Source organism: Octodon degus, unplaced genomic scaffold (genome assembly GCF_000260255.1).
Source record: "Octodon degus isolate 3935 unplaced genomic scaffold, OctDeg1.0 scaffold00153, whole genome shotgun sequence".
Lineage (NCBI taxonomy): Eukaryota > Metazoa > Chordata > Mammalia > Rodentia > Octodontidae > Octodon > Octodon degus.
The window spans coordinates 6359146-6377825 of record NW_004524729.1 but is presented as its reverse complement, the minus strand read 5'-3'; the positions used below and the strand labels follow the sequence as shown (position 1 = coordinate 6377825).

Genomic DNA, 18680 nt, shown 5'->3' with positions numbered 1-18680 from the left:
CCTATAAACTCCCATTTATCCTGAGTCTAAACTCAAATGCATCCCTACAGCTAGTATTCAAAGTATTAAAAGGTCTTCCATTGCTGGCCTGGAGTAGGCAGGAGTTCTGGGGTACATGAGACGCTCATATGAGGGTGGATGGCAGACAGGTAAGACAGCCACATAACCATGGGCAAACCATGTTAACTCTCAGGGCTTCAGTTAAACAGATGGTGCTGCTCAATACGGCTGCTGTATGAAATGAACCACTGCCCGCACACTCAGCGTCCACCTGAGGGCAGTCTAAGCAAGGTCTGCATACAGGAGCAGATGGTGAGTATGGTGGGCGCACAGGGACATGTGGGTAGATGCCCAGGTCACAGGCAGGGAAGACTAGAGGTCTGCAGGAAAGTCCAAGCCTGGCACCTGGAAAGGAGCTGGCCAAGGGTGGGTGTGACATGACTGGAGGCCTACAGGGCCCCAACGGATGAGATCCAGAGAGGATGCTTTGAGAAGGCCTCTCACTGGGGCAGCTGGGGTGGGCACTCAACAGGCATAGCCTGAGAATGGAGGGGAAACCAGGAAGCACTGCCAGAGGGAGGAGTCTCAGGAAGGAGGGAGCAAAGTACACAGAAGTCAGGAAGGACACCCTGGGCAGAGATGCTGAGAGCAGTTTCAGCTTGGGATATGGAGTTTCTGTCACAGGTTCACAGCATGTGAGGGTGTGAGGGTCAGGAGACTGCGCAAGCACAAGTGGCCATTTGGGGAAAACTGGCTGTGAAGGGGAGGAGAGACAGATTCAAGGAAAGGGTAGCTTTAGAGTAAGAATGCAGACTTGCAGCCAGGACAGGAGATGGCTGACTGGGGGGGGGGGGGACACGACAAGAACTCCATGCTGGTAGGAGGCAGAAGTGACAGGCTGAGGGTGGTTTGCCCAGTGGACAAGAGTAGTGGGAGGAGGAAGGGGCAGCAAGGCTGGTCAAGGAATTCTAAGGTTTCTTCCAGAAGTGCTTCTCTGAGCTGGGGACAGACTAATCTCTTATGTTCACTAAAAAAATGAGCTCCCTGGGCTGGGCAGGGACAAGTGGGCCTTGGGGAACTGGAAGCCCCAGCTGGGGGCAGGGAGAGGCAGGGTCCTCCAGCTGAGTCCACCTGACCCAGCCCCATCCCTCCAGGCCCCATGCAGCCCCACCCCCAGCCGTACCTACAGACTTGGTCCGTGGAATCCCCTTCCGCAGAGAGCCCGGCAGCTTTTCTGGGCCCGGGAGGCCCTGGCGCTCAAACAATGACTGTAGGGGGGGGGTTGGGGAGGGGGAACATGGAGGTTCCAGGGCACCAGGGTCCCCAGTTCTCCGTCCATCCCCCCATTCCTACTAAGCTGGAGACTACAACTTCATGGATCCCCTCCAGTGGCACTGGACATAGGAATTAGCCCCTGCATTCAGGCAGCAGAAGTGCAGCCAGTCAGGGATTGGGTCATGTGGCAGAACAGACAATGACACAATGGAGACAGATCCTGGGCACTGCCTGAGTTGGAGACAGGAGGGACAGGGGCCCAGAAAGTGCCAAGTTGGGGACGGGACAGAGGCAGGGACACTGGATTGTGGCCCCAGGGGACTGGCAGGCCCAAGTGGTTCTGGAGTAACACAGAAGCTACCTGAGGCCAGGGCATCACAAGCAGCAGCCACAGAGTGGGAACCATGGGTGCTGAGGTGTCCCAAGGGCCTCCAAGAGAAGCCATGGGATACTGCATCCCCTGTGGAGAGGGGGTCCAAAAGAAGGACCCGCCTCTCAGAAAAGAGGAGCCAGAACCATTGTCCCCAGGGCCCACCTGCCGGCTTACACTGATCTCCGCAGGAGTGATCCTCCGGCTGGTGGGCCGCTGCTTCACAGTGGCTGCCCTGGAGTCGGCGTCCGCAATGTCTGGCCTCAGTGTTGGCTCCGTAGCAGCTGCCAGGATCTCATCCAGCTTTTCTGCACAGCCAAGGAGAGCTACTCTCAGCCCTAGACCCCAGCCCATTGCCTCATGACGCTGACAGGACTGTCTTTGGGCTCCTCACTGCCCAAGGTTGGCAGCCTGGACCCTAAGGAGTCACTGGGACTGACCAAGAGTAGGAAAGCTGAGGGACAGAACCATTCACAGCTGTATCTCACCGACTCTCAGTCCACTCCATGCCTGTTCTCAGTACATGGCCTGACCCCCACCACAAGCCAGGGCCAGCTACTAGGGACCACAGCCTGGGAACCCAGTGTACGACCAGGAATCCATGGATGTCCAAACGGGTGGACAAGCCAATAGTAAATGAACAGGCAAGTAGAGGACCCTCCCTGAAAAAGCTTGGGCTAGGAATCTACACAGGGTTTGATATAGACAGCAGAGAAAGAATCTTCCTCCTTCACCCCAAGAAAAGGCAGCTCCAGCAGGGATGGGAGGTGAGGCTGGAAAGACCCTTCTGGAAGGGTTTCCCCCAGGCCCTTGGCAAGCAGTGGGCGCCAGAGAGCAGAGGGCTGGTGTGGAGGCCTCAGGAGGACTGATTCTTAATATGCCCCAGGGGGTGGAAAGGCACCAGAAGGCCTCGGGTGTGTTCAAGTCCATTATAAAAGAAAAGCTTTGCTTGTTTTGGTTTTTTTTTTTTTTTTGGCAGAACCAGGGATTGAACTCAGGCCCTTGCGCTTGCCAGGGAAGCGTTTATTCCACTGAGCCATTTCCCCGGCCCTGCTTGTTTTTATTAAAGTGAAATTAACATTTTCCTGCTTATCGAACAGATTTGAAAATGTCCAACTAACATGTCTGAGGGCTAGATATCCCCCCAGGGAGACACATTCAGGTCAGTGCTCAGGGCATGCAGCAGTGGTTGGGGACAGTACCCGTGTCTACCTGGCCACTACACCAGCCTCTCACACAGAGCCTCACCTAGCCCTACTCACCCCTCAGGCTGCACATGGCCCTGGGCCCCACCCCACCCCAGAAAACTGCTCTGGTATCTTTTCACTTGCAAAGTATCCCTGCTGGAGATCTGTGGACCACCTGGACACCTGCTCCTTCCAGGCCCAACCTGCGCCTGTTCACCAGTACCTGATGGGTCCCCCTGCAATCCACTTGGCAACTGCTGTAAGATGATGCCCTGACACTATCTGGTACCCGACCCAGACCCAACTGCACACCTGCCACCCATCCATATACTCTGTGAGTCTGCCCTCACTGCAGACCCAGCACCTGCACGCCACAGCTCCAGGGCGCGTCAGCACAGAGGAGCCCGTAAATGCTGCCTCCATGCACACCTAAGCACATGCTCAGAACACCTGGCTCCTGTCTCCCCACACAATTAGCAAGTCCTTAGAAGGAAAAGTACATATTCTGCTGGAGCCCAGTCTGTACCCTGACCAACATAGGTCACCAGCAAAACATGCTGAAATGTAGCTCATAGGGCCCATCCATGGCTTCCAACACCACCAGGTAATGGGTCCAGGTGCACCCCAGGTTTGTTCGAAAGGCCTTCTCATCTGTTTTGGTGATAAGATGAGCAATTTCCTTTAAGATGAAGCCACCACTGCCACCTGGTGTTGAGTCCTTGGTGATGTCCAGTATGTGCAGGGCTTTGTGCAAATCCCACAGAAACCTTACGAAGAGCCCACTCTCAACCTCATTTTGCCCAGGAGCAAAGTGAAGCAGACACAGAGCTAAAATGCCCCAGATTATAGATAAGAGATCACACTTAATTACAAGACATAAACACCGGTAGTCTGTCTCCTAACAAGTCACACTGCCACTCTAGCTGTGAGTTCAAAAAAGGTGCATCTCTGGGTCCAGCACACCGTGCTCAGAAGCCCGAAGAAGTGTGTACACATCAGCAAAGCACCTCTTGTAGCTCAGAGACAACAGTGATGGAGCCCTGTTTTCCAGAGGAAAAGAATCAAGCTCTGCAAATGTCAGGTAACCCCAACATCCAGGAAGCTGAGTCAGGAGGCCTCAAGGCTAGTTTAGGCTACATCATGAATTCAAGGCCCACCTAAATTACATAGTGAGATTCTGTCTTTAAAAAAAGGAGGGGGGCAGGGAGATAGCTCAGTAGAATAAGCACTTCTCTGGCAAGCGCAAGGTTCTGAGTTCAATCCCTGGTTCCACCAATAAAATAAAATAAAAAAAAAAGTAAAAATGAAAAATAGGACCAGGGAGATAGCTCAGTGGCATGAGTGCCTGCCTGGCAAGCACAAGGTCCTGAGTTCAATCCCTGGTACTACAAAAAAAAAAAAAAAAAAAAAACATATATATATATATATATATATATATATATATATATATGAATTACACACAGACATGGGTGGCCAGTGAGATAGCTCAGCAGACTAAAGTGCCTGCCTAGGCAAGCTTAGGCAAGTGCAGGAACCACAGTTCAACCCCCAGCACCACATGCTGTGCCAGCCCAGCCCACAGAGCGGACTGAGACAGCCAGAGTCTGAATGTGCACACCTGTAATCCCAGCACTGGGGAGGCTGAAAGTGGAAGGGTCACCACAAGTACGAGCTGCACAGTGAAACCCTGCAACAACGAGCTATACAAACAATAAAATAAAAATTAAAAATAAATTACACACACACACACACACACACACACACACACACAAATGAAACTGAGCAAGGTGATGCATGCCTATAATCCTAGCTATTCAAGAGGCTGGGACAGGAAGATCACAAAGTCAAAGCTAGGCTGGGCAATACATTAAGCACCTATCTCAGAATTTTAAAAAGGGATGGGACTATATAGCTCAGTGCTAGGACATATGTCTAGTGTGCAAAATGTGCAAAACCTAGGTTCAATCCCCAGCATACAAAAAAAAAAAAAAAAAAGGAAATGACAAATTGATGAGGCTGACATAAACCCCCAACATAACTAGTAAACACAGCCTAAATAATTTTTAAACTGAGCATGGTGGCACATGCCTGTAATTCCAGCACTTAGGCTGAGGCAGGAGGATCACAAGTTTAAGGCCAGCCGAGATAGTGAGTTCAAGTCCATCTTAAACTACATAGTGAGACCCAATCTCAAAACTAAAACAAAAAATAAATATCTTTTAAAAATTATTTTTAGGTACTTGAAGGAAATAAAGCCCATCGTGAGCCAGATCTATGCACTGCCACCAGCCTCCGATGCAGGTCATCTGGATATAGGGCAGAATGTGTGGGGGCCCAGGCAGAGGTGAGGGCCTGTGGGGTTACAAATCTCTGCTACTTTTCCCCAGCTGCAAGAGGCACACAGGTCACAGCACAGTCTTGCAGAAGCCCCACTAATGCGCTGGAGGGCGGAACCATAATATCCCGAATGTCCACAGAGCAGGGACATTTAGAGACCATGACCTGTTAATACCGCAAAGACAACGGGAGACTGGGGGTCAGGGAGCAGAGGGCTGCTGAAGTTGGGGAACACAGCAGGGGTCAGAAGAGCCCATGCCAGAAGGGGCACTATGTGCCCAGACAACGTGCGCTTAAACACATGCCTGAGACCACCTTGGGTCCCACCAGGGCCTCATTCCCACCTACCCAAAAGGCAGAGAAAGGGCAGCAGAAAGCTAAGCCCCCAAACCACCAAACACTGGACCTCTTATCAGGCTTAGGCAACCCTGTCCTCTTCCCCCAAAAGACACACAGGGAATCTGGTCTGAAGACAGGGTAGGCAAGTCAGCAGCATGGGTGCCAGCAAGGGGGCTCAGAGATCCTTTCCCAGGGCTATGGGACCCACATCCCTACTCTGAAGGGACTGTCCTATGACCCTAGTCCTGCTCCATCCAACAAGGTAGCAGTAGTGGGGCCCACAACCCAGGCAGAGGCAGGCCCAAAATGACAGACAAAAAAAATGCAGCACAGGGCTGGGGAGATAGCTCAGCAGTCTGAGCACCTGCCTCGCAAGCACAAAGACCCGAGTTCAATCCCTGGTACCAGCCAGCCATGCCATGCTGGCTCTGGAACCCTGTGTCAGCCCCCCAACCAGGCATGGTAGTACATGCCTATAATCCTAGCACTGGGGAGGCTGAGACAGGAGGATCACTATGAGTCTGAACTGTTTGGTGAGACCCTATATCCAATAAATAAATAAATAAATAAATAGAAAGAAAAAAATTTTTAAAAGATGTAGCACAGGCCAGAACCGCACACCCTTAAGCCCACATCCCAACATGGCCCCGTCACTGACTACTACAAGCTCCATGGAGCCCTTGTCCTCTCCAGCTCTTGGCCACAGCATACAGGACCCTCCCACCACGGCCTTTCCCAGCTCACCTAGGAGCCCTGAGGTCTACAGCAGTGCAACCCCCTCCCCATTGTATCCCACATAGTCACACACACGGCAATACCCCACCAGTCCTCCCCAGGCCATTCACCATGCTGCTGTCAGACCCCCAAAGCAAAGATGGACAACAAGTATGACCGGGATTCCAGGCCACCATCATCAAACACTTATTCCCCAATAGGGACCAAGAAGAGCTAGGCCTAGGGGCACAGACAGATGACTTACCCCCTTTTCTTCTCCGAATGGAGGCTTGGAATCGAGAAACAGAGCAAAGGGGGTAAGAGACAGCTCCATCCCGTGGCATCCGGGCCCACTCACACTTACCCACTCCACGCAATCCCCCATGCTGCCCCACCACTGCCCACTTCCCTACCAACTAGGACTTCAGGGGCCTGCCCAGCAACAGGTCTTTCCTGTGCTCCAAATGCTGTGTTGCTTAGTACATGGCAATGACACACACTTGCATATATGCACACCACATGCTCATGCATGCACCACATGGCCACTCACATATGCACATGCCTACACAGATGTGAGCACATGACAACACACACAAGCAAACCACAGTCAAGTGTTTGTTCAGAAAAGGGAAAAAGAACCTGTGAAAACTAAGTTCATAGGACACTGAAAGCAAAGGTGGTCAATCACCAGTGAGCATTCTGTGCCAGGAGGCTGTCGGGGCATTCCCTGGGGGGGTGTCTTGGAGGGCAGACTACTGCTCCGGATAGAACCAAGGGCCCTGAGCAAGCACTCTACCACCAAGACACACAGGCCGCTCCCCGAAGATTTTTAACAAAACGCAAGACAAGGATGTGTGGAAGAGAACCCTTGCTCACACCGATGCCAGTAACAGGCACAAAGGCATGTCACCTACCCTAACTTCTCATCACAAAAGCGAAAGGAGCCCAGTTATTACAGAGAACTGATTTCACCTAAGAAAGTGAACAGGAAGCCTGGACCTGCCAGGCGCCCCAGCCCTGGTCTCCCTGGCCTCTGGCTCCACACGTCTTTGACTCAAGCTGAGCTGATGTACACAAGGGGAAGGGTGAGGAGCCCTCCTGAGGAAGGGAACAGGGGCACCTTGCACTCCCTCCACCACCTCTCGGGAGGGCCCTGTGTCAACCCCTTCTTCTCACTCAGCCCCCACAACCTTAATTTTCTGCACCCAGCCTTTGCTCACAGGAACCCTCCCTCCTCTTCCTCCACATAGCACAAGCCACCTGGGTAGGAACCTTCACCCCCACTGCCTGCTCCTCCTCATCTCACACTTTCTCCTTTCCAGGCGGTAAGACTATGGATCCTGTAGGGCTTCTGATGGTGAGACTGGCAGGATGGATACATTTGTGTTGAGGGTAAGCAATATAGCCCATGCCTAACTTTGGAAAGTGCAACCCTGGCTTGTGTGGTGGCCCCTCGGACACCTGGGGAGCCCGGATGCCTACGTGTTTCCTCAATCGAAGATTTCAGAGGAGAGTGGTCAGGAAGCAGGCAAGTGTGCTGGCCTCCTGGGGAAGACGTGGGTGCAGGGTGGCTCTCCAAGCCCCTGGGAGCCCAGCCCTTCTCTGAATTCAGCACGCTGGACCCAGAGGTGTGAGCTTTGTGCTGAGCTGTCCCCTTCTCCTCCTCCAGGCTCAGGAAAAGCCTAATACCGTGGCTGAGCTCCTCTGGACTACCAGGATCCAAAGTAATTCCCAGCAGCCCCCTCCTGTTGCTTCTGGAGTACAGGGGAAGAGTCATCTCGCTGCTTGTAGTCAGTAAGGTAGTCAGCTTGAAACCACTGCTTGTCTTAGTCCACTTATAGGGCAGAGAACTGCAGTCTCTGGACCATAGCGCTCAGGCTGCCCAAAACCCATCTGCACAACCTCGGAGGTCCCCTCTGAGCATGGAGCACACAGCTCTAGCAGCCTGTGGAAGGTGACTGGGGTGGTCTACTGGTCAATGCGATGGATAGGTCAACCATCTGTGACTGATATGAACCCTTACAACCCTGGAACCAGGAGTCTGCAAGCATTTCTTGCTCCCTCCAGGAGCAGGTTTGGCTGGGTGCAGAGGCTAGCCAGGAGGACTTCCCACATCGTTCCATCATCTTCTGCTACAAGAAGCTTGCTGTCAGGTAATCTACTGCTACACACACACACACACACACACACACACACACACACAAATTCTTAAGATTTCTGTTTGTCAGTGGTATTCTAAAGCTTTCTTCTGATCCATTTCCTTCCTTAGGACTTACACTTCACATTTGGATCTCCCATCTTTGTTCATGTTTGGGAAATTTTTAAATACTGTCTTTTGGGCTGGGGAGATACTTCAGTAAAATAAGCACTTGCTTGGCAAGTGCAAAGTCCTGAGTTCAGTCCCTGGTACCATCAAAAAAAAAAAAAAAAAATTCCAGCATAAATACCGTCTTTCTTTTTACCAACTCCAGGGATTCCCACCAGGCAGGCTTTGGGACCTTCTCACTGGTGCCTGCTGACCTCACACTCCCCAGCTGTCCTGTGGGGCCATACCTCCATCTCCTGCTGTGCTGATCCCACCTAGTCAGTCACTCAGACTTACTTTCTCACTGCCTGCTTGTTTCACCTCAACCTAGTACACTTTTTATCCCAGGCACAAATTTTTAAGTCTATACTTTTGTTTCAGTAACATTTCTTTACGGATAGTTCTAAAATGTGCTTATTCTTTTTCCATCTTATTCTCATCTCTTAGCACTTTTAGTTCTCTTAAATCCTGTAAAAACTTCAACATTTCATTTCACTCTTTCATACTTTTCTCTGATCACCAGTTCTTAGGCTGTGCTAGTCCCAGGTCTTCCAGTCCTATGTGGGCTTCAGAACCCCTACTCCCTGCCCTGGGACCCTCCACCACTGGCTAAGAAAGAATTGGTTTTCCCTGCTTCTGTAGCTTTGATTTCTATCTTTATTTTTGAGACCTAAGGGCTCTTCTTCCTCAACTCTGAACTGACTGCATGTTGAACACTGATGGCTAGGAAAATCCTGATCATGCCAGCCCAGTCTATCTAGGTAGCTGTTTTCCACAACTACAGTCAAAACAGCTTGGCTAGAATAAGGCAGCTCAGCCTGTAGCGAGGAAGAACCAGACTCAGGCCACGTGAAAGGTCAGAGAGAGAGAGAGAGTTCTGGGAGCAAGACTAAGCCACAACCTCAGCAACTATGGCACTGGGACAGGGCTCATACTATGGAAGACAAGAATGTATCACCGATAACATGTCCTGGCAAGGAGGCTACTGATGACTAGAATACAGCCACAAAGCTCTTCACGGCCACATGTATCATGTCCACCCAAAGGATAAGTCACACGTATTTGTGTCCAGGCTGTCAGCCATCACAGATCAGGACACAGCCACATACACTGAGAGATAGCCAGCATGAGGCTGTTAATAGGACACAGTTATGTACATATGCACATGTCCGTGAGAAAGGTGTCAACCGTCACATCAGTGGTCACATACACAGGGATGTGCCCAAGACAAGGGTGTTAACTGTCACGTGTCAAAAAGAGTCAGTTCATGGAACAGGCCCATGCTGATGCCGTCTGGGGTCACCTTGAAGTTGTCCCTCAATCTGCCCATCAGCACCCACACCCTCTACCCTCCATGCAGTCCCCAAGGCCCCATCCCATCTTCATACTAGAAGTGCTCACAAAGGTCCCAGCAGTGCCCAGACTGTCTTGGACAATGCACATTCAGGCACCAGAGTAAAAGAAACATAAAAACAGCCCAGCTGGGGCGTGGCAGAATCAGAAACAGACCCAGGGGTGCCACACATTACTCTTTCCCCACTTGGACAAAACACAGCAGCGAAGTCAGACTGGAGACGTGGAGTTGGGAGCAGCACATGTACATACACATGCACGCGTGTGCAAACTTGCTGCAGGGCCGGGCCTCGCTCCCCAGCTGTCTGCTGGTGGTCTTGCAGCTCCCCTCCAGCCACTCAGCCCTCACCCTTCCACACGCCGCCGTTTCCTTCTCACCCACAGGCACTGAATTTCTCTACCTCCCCCCACCCCCGGATCTGCACCCACATCTGTCTCTTCTTGTGGTCGCCCAGCCTCAGCCCAGCTCAGGCCCTGGTGTCTCCCACTCTGGTCTGCCCATCTTGGGCCATTTGCCTGCTGTCCCCTACCGCCCCCATAGTGCTCACCAAGTTCCTCCAGTTCTGCAGTCATGGACTTAGAGCGTAGAGTCAGTGTGGTACTAGGAGCCCTCTTGGGGGGTGGTGGGGCTGCAAAGAAGAGGGAGGCCTTGGACCTCCTGTCCAGCAGCAGGCGGCGCGGCGTGGCCAGGTGCAGGTGCCACTTGCGCTCTACTGCCTGGACCTCCTCGTACTCCCGCGAGGACGAGTCACACTGTGCCAGGATCTTGTTCAGGCTGCGGCTGGATGCAAACTTCTTCATGGTGCGGGGAGATCAGGGAGCCCTGGGGCTGGGGCAGTGGGGCCTCTGGGGCCCTTGGGACCCCTTAGACTCCCAGAGCCTGGGCCTCAGGAGGTGCTCAGCTGGTGCCGGTAGGGGTCAGAGTGCTGACTGGATCTGGACTTAGTGCCCACCCTGCAGGCTCTAAGGGCCTGGCAAGGCAGCACCGAAGCCATGGGGTGGGGGCTGGGAGGGTCTCCTGCCAGGCCAGCTGCTGCTGCTCCAGAACCCCCCACCCAGGGACCCTGATGACCACTGCTCCTCAGGGGACCAGGGTGTGGCCCGCCAAGCCGCAGGCCTGGCCGGGCTGAGCCAGCGGCAAAGCCTCCTGGGCCCAGGCTGTTCAGCGCGGCGCGGGGAGAAGACGCTTTTCCTCTTCCCTCAGGTGCCGCCTCCCCCTTCCCTCCGACAATAAGCAGCAGCGTCAACCTCACAGTTGCCATGGCAACCCCGGCCTCCAGGCAGCTGCTGGTGGTGTCGGGAAGGAGGACTCTGCTACGCCAGGGGCTGGGGGGACGGGGAAGGAGGGGGCGGGAATCTGAGGAAGGGTATGTGGGGTCAGGGATCAGAAGCCAGGCAAGGGGTCAGTCAGGGAAAAGGGAATCTAGTACCAGGGAAAAATGCACCCTGCGCTGGGAATTTGGGCATTTTGTCTAAATTCAGGAATCTGATAGCAGTATGGGGTCAGGGATGGGGATAAATGTGACTCTGAGTTTAAAGGGCTAAGATCAGGAGCAAAGGGGAAAGTCAGCTAAAACAGCCCGAGCCCTCACCTCTGCGCCGAGCCCCATCTTCCTCTGGCTTCCTTGTCACAGACACGACCTTCATGACCAGGCGGTTGCCACCCTGGCGGATGAGAGCTACCACCTGCTTGTGTCCAACCTTCACCACATTCACCCCATTCACCTGAGACAGAGAAGCAGCTGGGAGGGGTGCCTAGGTATGTTCCCCAGACTCAGGGGTCAGCACCCTATTGGGCCACAAGGGTCAGGATAGGCCTCACCTCGATAAGGAAGTCTCCAGTCCGCAGCCCAGCCCTCCAGGCCACCCCCTCCACATCCACAGACTCGAGGTACTGGAGCGCAGGAAAGGCTGGTGTGGGTGTGAACTCCTCAATGGGGGTCTCTGCTGCAGAGGCAAGCAGGAGGGCTCCTTACCAGTGTGGCTTGAGCTCAGGTCACAACATGACCTAGGCTGGGTGGTGGCAAGTAGCACACCAGCCAGGAACCCAGCACACATCCCTTGAAGACTCCCCTCACTCCCACCAGGAAGGCCCCTGCTCTTCCAGGTTCCCCACAGCAAGGAGGGAAAAATAGAGGGAGGGAATTACTGCCTTGAACTGGGACTCCAAACACAGACAGTGACAGTGACAGTGACAGCAGCAGAGGAAAATGGGCAGGCCCAGAAGGGGCGGAGCAGAGGTGGAGCACAAAGACACTCTAGCCTGTACTTGGCCCTCACAGCACCACCCTTACCTTTGGCACCCCGGAGCACGAAGCCAAAGCCCTCATGGTCCCTTTTCTGCAGGACGGCCACCTTGTCATCAATGACATAATCGCTGACAGAAGAAAGCAGGAAGAGTAAGGCCAGCCCTGCAGACAGGGTGGCAGGCTGACCCTGCAGGGTCCCATAGCACAGGCCACCCCAGTGACAGCAGAAAGCAGAGGTGATGACACCATTCCACACCCTCCTCTACCCTCTGTAGATATCCATACCACATCCACCCACACCCCATGAGTGTACACCACCGTTCCAACTGCCAGTACCTGTGTGAAGTCAGGCTGTCATAGGAGCCCACCGTGTAGTGACGGAAAAGCCTCTTCGTCCGGTCCTCCCGGGTTTCTGGAGGGGGTATCAGGAACTGAGAAACGGCTACAGCCTCCAGCATGCCACACTGCTGTCAGTGGTGCTGGCTGTACACACACTTGGGCTGGCTGCATACAGACAGAGGTGGGGGCCCCAAGTCCTGGGGTCTTGGGCCCACAGATCCTAAGGCAGGAAGGCTGGAGGACCATGCAGCGAATCCTACCCTAGCGACCTTGACTCACCTCTCCTGAGGCACATGCAGCCCAACACAGGAAACCAGACATGGCCAATACTAGCCAGCCAGCAAAGCCCAAAGCCATAGTCCAGGTTCAACACTGTGTCCACACTGCATGTGTCTGTGACCTGCAGTGTAGGAACATGGTAAGTTCCCAGTATGTGTGATCCTCACGATGCATAGCACACTGCTCTCTGCCACAGTGCCCTGTGTCTCTGCTGACATTCCTGCAGCAGAGCTGCAAAGAGTCCTCTTCCCTGACTTTACCACATCCCACAGAATTTGTCCCCATCTGTCCACTGACCTCTCAAAGTCCTTTCTGGCCACTACAAAGCTGACCAGGGTCTGTCTGCTGCCCCACCTCAGCCATGACCCAAGTGACCAGGTCCTGCCCCTCAGGCTCTGCCCACTCCATTCTGCTCCCCAAAGATGCTCTCTGACTGTAGCATTTTTCAGGATTTTGGTTTTTTATTTCCATAGTTATTTACTGAGCTCCTACTATGTGCCAGTCACTATTTGTTTTAGGTTCTGAAAATGTAGTAGAGAACAAAGTCTCTGCGTCATGGATTTAAGTTTTTTTTTTGTTTTTTTTTCCAGGGGGAGAGTTGTGAGGTTCGAACTCCAGCAACCTGAGGCTGACAGCTTTGTGGAAGCAGCCACTTAAACAACTGAGCTAAGGCCAGGCCCCCATAAGGTTTTTTGTTGTTTTTTTTTTTTTTTCCTCGACTGCCTTCAGGGCATTTTTGGCCAGGGGGAGAGTTGTGAGGTTCGAACTCCAGCAACCTGAGGCTGACAGCTTTGTGGAAGCAGCCACTTAAAGGACTGAGCTAGGGCCAGGACCCCCCGCGTCATGGATTTAATAAACTATGCTGAGAGACAGGAGAAAGAGACAATGAACATACAACATGCCAAATGCCAGCCAGAACTTAAGAGATAACTCACACAAGTGTACAGGAAAAGTGCAGTTCTAGGAGATCATACGAAGGCTTCAGGGTAAAGGGGTGTCCAGGAGCAGGGTGAGCAGGGTGAAGCCCACACAATGGGCGCTGGCCTGGGGTATTTAGGGATGGTGTGGCACCCATGCAATGGGAGCGGAAGGAGCCAAACAGAGTGGGAACAAGAGATCACAGGGATATCACTACTATGATCTGTCCCCCAACTGTGAGCTCCTCAAAGGAAAAGACTGTGTCTTATGACCCAGCATACTATCTGGTATACAACAGGCAGCGAAGATAGTGTACAACTGTCCAGGTGGATGGGTGGGCTTATGCTGCATGGACAAAAGGATGGGTGGGCTGAGAGATGGAAAGAATATCAAAAGGTAAGCGGAAGCTGAGTGTGGTGGTACACGCCTGTAATCCCAGCACTCGAGAGGCTGAGGCACAAGGATCCTCATGAGTTCAAGGTCAGCCTGCACTATGTAGTGAGACTCTGTCTCAAAAAGGGTAATTAGATGGACCAAAGCATTGACATATATAAATAGATGAGTGGATGGACAGATGAATAATGGACAGACCAATACATGGATCTGGTTGGTAGACAGACATAAGATAGATGAACTGGGTGGGTGGTAGGCAGATGGATAGATGGACGGATGGATGGATGGATGGGCTGAGTGAACTGAGTGGGCTGCAGGATGAGTAGACGCATGGTGGCATGAGTAAGTGTGCCGAAGGACAGTGAGATTTAGAGATAGAACAGTGGCTGGATGGAAGAAAGAATCCCTATTTACACCAGAAGACACAGAGAAGCCCTGGTTCAGACTTCAGGCCTTGCCATGAGGGTGTGCGATTCTCAGGAAGGCAGGCAACCATTTCCCTTTAGCCTCTCCTTACACAGCAGGCAGAGTCTCCTCGCAGGGACCCAGGTGCTGGTAGCCTATCTTATCATCCTGGCCCTGGCAAGGGAGCATCAGCATCAGCTGGCTGGGTTGGGGCCATTGGTGACGCTCCCCAACCACCCCCCCACATACCTTCCTGCTGTTCCAAAGCTGCCAGTGCAGACCAGGCATCATTATCATGAAGATGGGGCTGCAACCCCCACCTGGGCCTCCACCACAGCCTGCCCAAGTCAGCCCAGTCACACAAAATGCTCACAGTTCCTGCCTCAGAAGACCCCAAATTTGCAATCATTAGCCTCTTGTTTTTAAGACTTGTCAACCAAATAAATGTATTTATTACATAACACAAATTTATTTTCTAGTTTTATTAACCAGACACATAAGAGCTAGCTGAAAGAAAAATGCCCACCACCAGCTCCTAAGCAAGGACCAACTGGGAAGAAGGGATGGGAAAGGAGGGAAGGGAGGATCCTGGCACACTGGATCACAGGGTTCCTGCGCAAACTGCATCCCCACTTCCTCTCACTAGAGCTCTGCTTTGTCCTGCTCACTCAATACCCAAGACTGCCCTGGTTCCACAACAGGTACTGACCCTGGACACCAGCCTGGCCCATGCCCCACCGCAGTGTGCCCTCCTTGGCCTTTAAGTCCTTCTCCATTGCCATTCCATCCCTGAATCAGATCCTTCAGCAATCTGAGTCTGCTGCTGCTGGGCTGCCCTTTGACCTTAGCCAAAGCTTAGCCTGAGTCCCACATGGAGATTCTGCCCCAGTGCAGTGACCAAGCATGCAGCTGATGTTAGGAGGCCGTGGCTGCTCCTCCCGGCCCCCCTGCAGGCAGCCTCCCCAAATCCCTTGCCCTCTGCTCACCCACCGAGCCCATCTATCAAGGGGCCTCTGATGCCCACCCTCCCCTTGATCACACGCTCTCGCTGTACCAAAGAGCCCTGCAATGCCTGGAGGCCTCTAGCTCTACCACTCCCAAGATGGTTCTCCCTTTCCCTTCTACACAGTCTTGACCTGCCCTACTTACCTCTCTGATCTGCTCTGCCCAGATGTGACCCTGAACTTAAACTGCAGGATCAAGCCGCTACTACCACAGTGCCACCCTTTCCCTTTCTTCCACAGACACCTGACCAGCCCCATACCTCCTACTCCAGCCTTGATGCCCCGCCCCAAGCCTAATGCCAGCCTGACAAGATCCTGCCCCTCTGAGCCAAGGGATCCCCTAGAAATGACATTAGCAAACATCGCTACCTCCTAGGACTGCTGAACTATGTCAACCACTTCTTAAAACAGCTAAGCTCCCGGAACTGCACAGATACGAAAAGTACTGACATGTAGCTCCAGAACACTGTGCTGGACACTCCCAAGACACCACACAGTGGAACGCATACACAGTCCTAGCACTCGGAGAGGCTGAGGCAGGAGGACAGAATGTTTGAGCACAGCATAGACAATCCAATGACTTAGTGAGACTCTGTCTCAAAATTTAAAAAAAAAAAGAGAGGGTTGGATGCAAAGTCCAAAGAGCCTGAGTTCAGTCCCTCGCACTGTAAAAGGAAAAAACAATCAACAGGGTGCCCTCTTTGCAGAACACTCAGAGGACTCAGCCCAAACACTGCCTCTGCTTCAAAGCCCTCTGATTACTTCAGGCCAGTCCAGGGGACTTCACTCACACAACCTCCTCACATAGCACCCAGTACACCCACTGCAACCAGCAGCTGCCTGTTCCCCTTCAGCTCCCAAGCCAGACCTCTGTGAAGCCAGTCAAAGGCCTGGCGTGGGACAAACATAACAAGCATCTGCTCTAGCCTGAGACTCCCTCCTCCTCAGCCTCAGACTGAAGTCCAAATGTCCCTGGATCCACAGCTCCAAAACCAGGCTGTGGGGGAGCATGGGACTGGCTCCTGTTCAACAGGTTGCTATACCCGCCTCTCCTGCCTAGGGCCCAAACCTCCAAAACCAATTTTTTCCTGGACCTGATTCCATCTATGTCCACAGTAACAAAGGAGCCTGCCCCAAGCCACCAGGGGAGTCAGCAGAATGGGGCAGAGGACAGCAGAGTATCAGAGCTCTTGCCAGCCTAGGCCCCTCAAGGTCAGCACAGGGCAAGAGTCACTGCCAGGGGTTGGGCTCCAAGGAAGTCCAAAACCCAGGGAAGGGAACAGAGCAGCCCTGACCCAAGACCCAAGACATGCAAATGGAAGAACACATGCTCCTCAGTCCAGGCTCATCACCAAGGACCTCTGTGACTCAGGAGGCCTTCAACTTACTCCGCAGCTCTCCAGGACAGAAGGGACACTCATAGGTTTGAAGCCTCCTGAGGGCCCAATTGCAAGCATTTAATTCCAAGAACCAACCAGATCATTCTGCAGACTCCAAAGGACCAGCCCTTTTCTACCAGCAGGAGCCCTCAGACCCCAGCTTCCAGAGGAGTCCTTCCTGGAAGACCACGTGTCCAATGCTGGAGCTGGCCTGCACCTTCAAGCGCTCCAGCTGGCTAAGGAAGGGGCTATGTCCAGCAGCTGCCCTCAGACCACCCCCGCCCTAGGGTACCCTGACCACCCCTTGGGGCCCAACTGGCCTCATTTCCTTTTGGCTAGGCCAGACCTCCTGCTCTTCCCACTTGGACAATCTGTCCACTTTGGAAAAACGCCTCTTTTCTCACACTGACCTCCTTATGGTCTGCCAGCCACGCATGAATCGCAAGCTCTAAACACCTGGCATTTCTGTGAGGACTGTGCTAGAGGTGCAGTTAGAGTGCCAGGGAGTCACGTGTGTGATTGTCAACCAGCATGTATCTCCTGTGGGCCTGCTGCAGGTATGGCTACTGCATGTGAGGTGTGGTCCGGTGTGAGGTTAGACATATGCATGTTCCTAAGCATGTATGCACACACCGACACCTGCACTGTGCACACAAGTTTAAATCTACTTTGGATGTGTGAGTTCACTTTCTTTTCTCTCTAAACATCCAGATTTTTGACCAAGGATACCAAAGAGGAATTGCAGAGGTGGAGCCCTCAGAAGCTGCTGAGGGTTCTAGGGTCACTCACCATGCCGGGTGTCATACTGTCGCATCTGCACCTCTTCCACACAGTCAGCAGGGAACCAGCCTGTGCGGCCCTTCACGGTCCCCTCCCAGAATCCGCCTTCCCCAATACTGAGCACTGGAGGGACAGAAGTCAGGCAGGCTATTAGTGGAGGGCAGAACTGGGGACCCCAGCCTCCCCAACACTGCAGGCTCAAGTTCTGCCCATGCCCTTCGCCCTTGCTCCCCTTCCCTTCCCTTCCCTTCCCCTCTTGGCTTTTCCCCTGGGGAGATTTTGGGATCCACACAGGAGACAGGAACAAACAGATGGGCTCGGCACAGGATGGGCATATGGGGGACAGGCATGCAGATGGACGCATTTGGGGAGGACAGCAGGCAGAAGCAGGGGCCACTCCTGACTCTGCCCAGTGACCACTGTCCCTCTACTTATTCTGGTTCTTCTACCCACCCAGGAGTCATTACCAAGAGCTCAGGGTCACTGTGTGATAGCCAGCGGACTGGGCCATATGATTTACCAGGAGTCTGATCCTCAGGGCTGCTGCTACCTCAGGCCCCATGGCCACAGAGCAGGGGAGGACAGGATCCCACACGCAGGGAGAGACTTGTGCCGTACAAATCAGGCAGACCCCACAACAGGGACGTGCAGGGCATACAGACACCCACAGTCCACAGCCCTCTCCCACGATGGCAAAGGCCCCACACATTTCAAGGAATTCCAGAGAAGATGCCCCAAAAGTGACACAGGAACCCCACAGTCAAGGAAGCGTTGCCGGGAGATGGGGTCTTTCCACACAGACCCCTGAGACTCATCCCCCATCGTGACACTGAAATGCCCCGGCGTGACACCCGTGAGCTGCGCCGCCGCCCCCGGCCCCGCCCCCGCGCCCCTCACCCTTCACGGCCTCTCCGCGGTGCAGTGGGATCTCGCCCTCGCCCTGCGGGCTGTGCGCCTTCACGGCGATGAACTTGCGGCCGGGGACGGCGCTGTAAAGTTTCCGCTTCGGGCCCCGGGGCGGCGGTGCGGGGGGCGCGGGGGACGTGGGGCCGGG

The 18680-nt window shown here is 53.5% G+C and overlaps 1 protein-coding gene across 1 annotated transcript in view; it reads right to left on the bottom strand.

Annotated features, from left to right (window-relative positions):
• Nucleotides 1–18680, bottom strand: part of Shank3 (SH3 and multiple ankyrin repeat domains 3) — a gene marked incomplete at its 5' end in the record, with an annotated part of 55933 nt that overhangs the window by 13793 nt on the left and 23460 nt on the right. The window contains 9 exon segments of the mRNA XM_023702535.1: nucleotides 1184–1268; nucleotides 1823–1953; nucleotides 10429–10509; nucleotides 11473–11605; nucleotides 11703–11827; nucleotides 12175–12257; nucleotides 12466–12541; nucleotides 17636–17749; nucleotides 18524–18680. The exon segment at nucleotides 18524–18680 is cut by the window's right edge and continues 1 nt beyond it. Coding sequence (XP_023558303.1) covers nucleotides 1184–1268; nucleotides 1823–1953; nucleotides 10429–10509; nucleotides 11473–11605; nucleotides 11703–11827; nucleotides 12175–12257; nucleotides 12466–12541; nucleotides 17636–17749; nucleotides 18524–18680 — 985 coding nt within the window.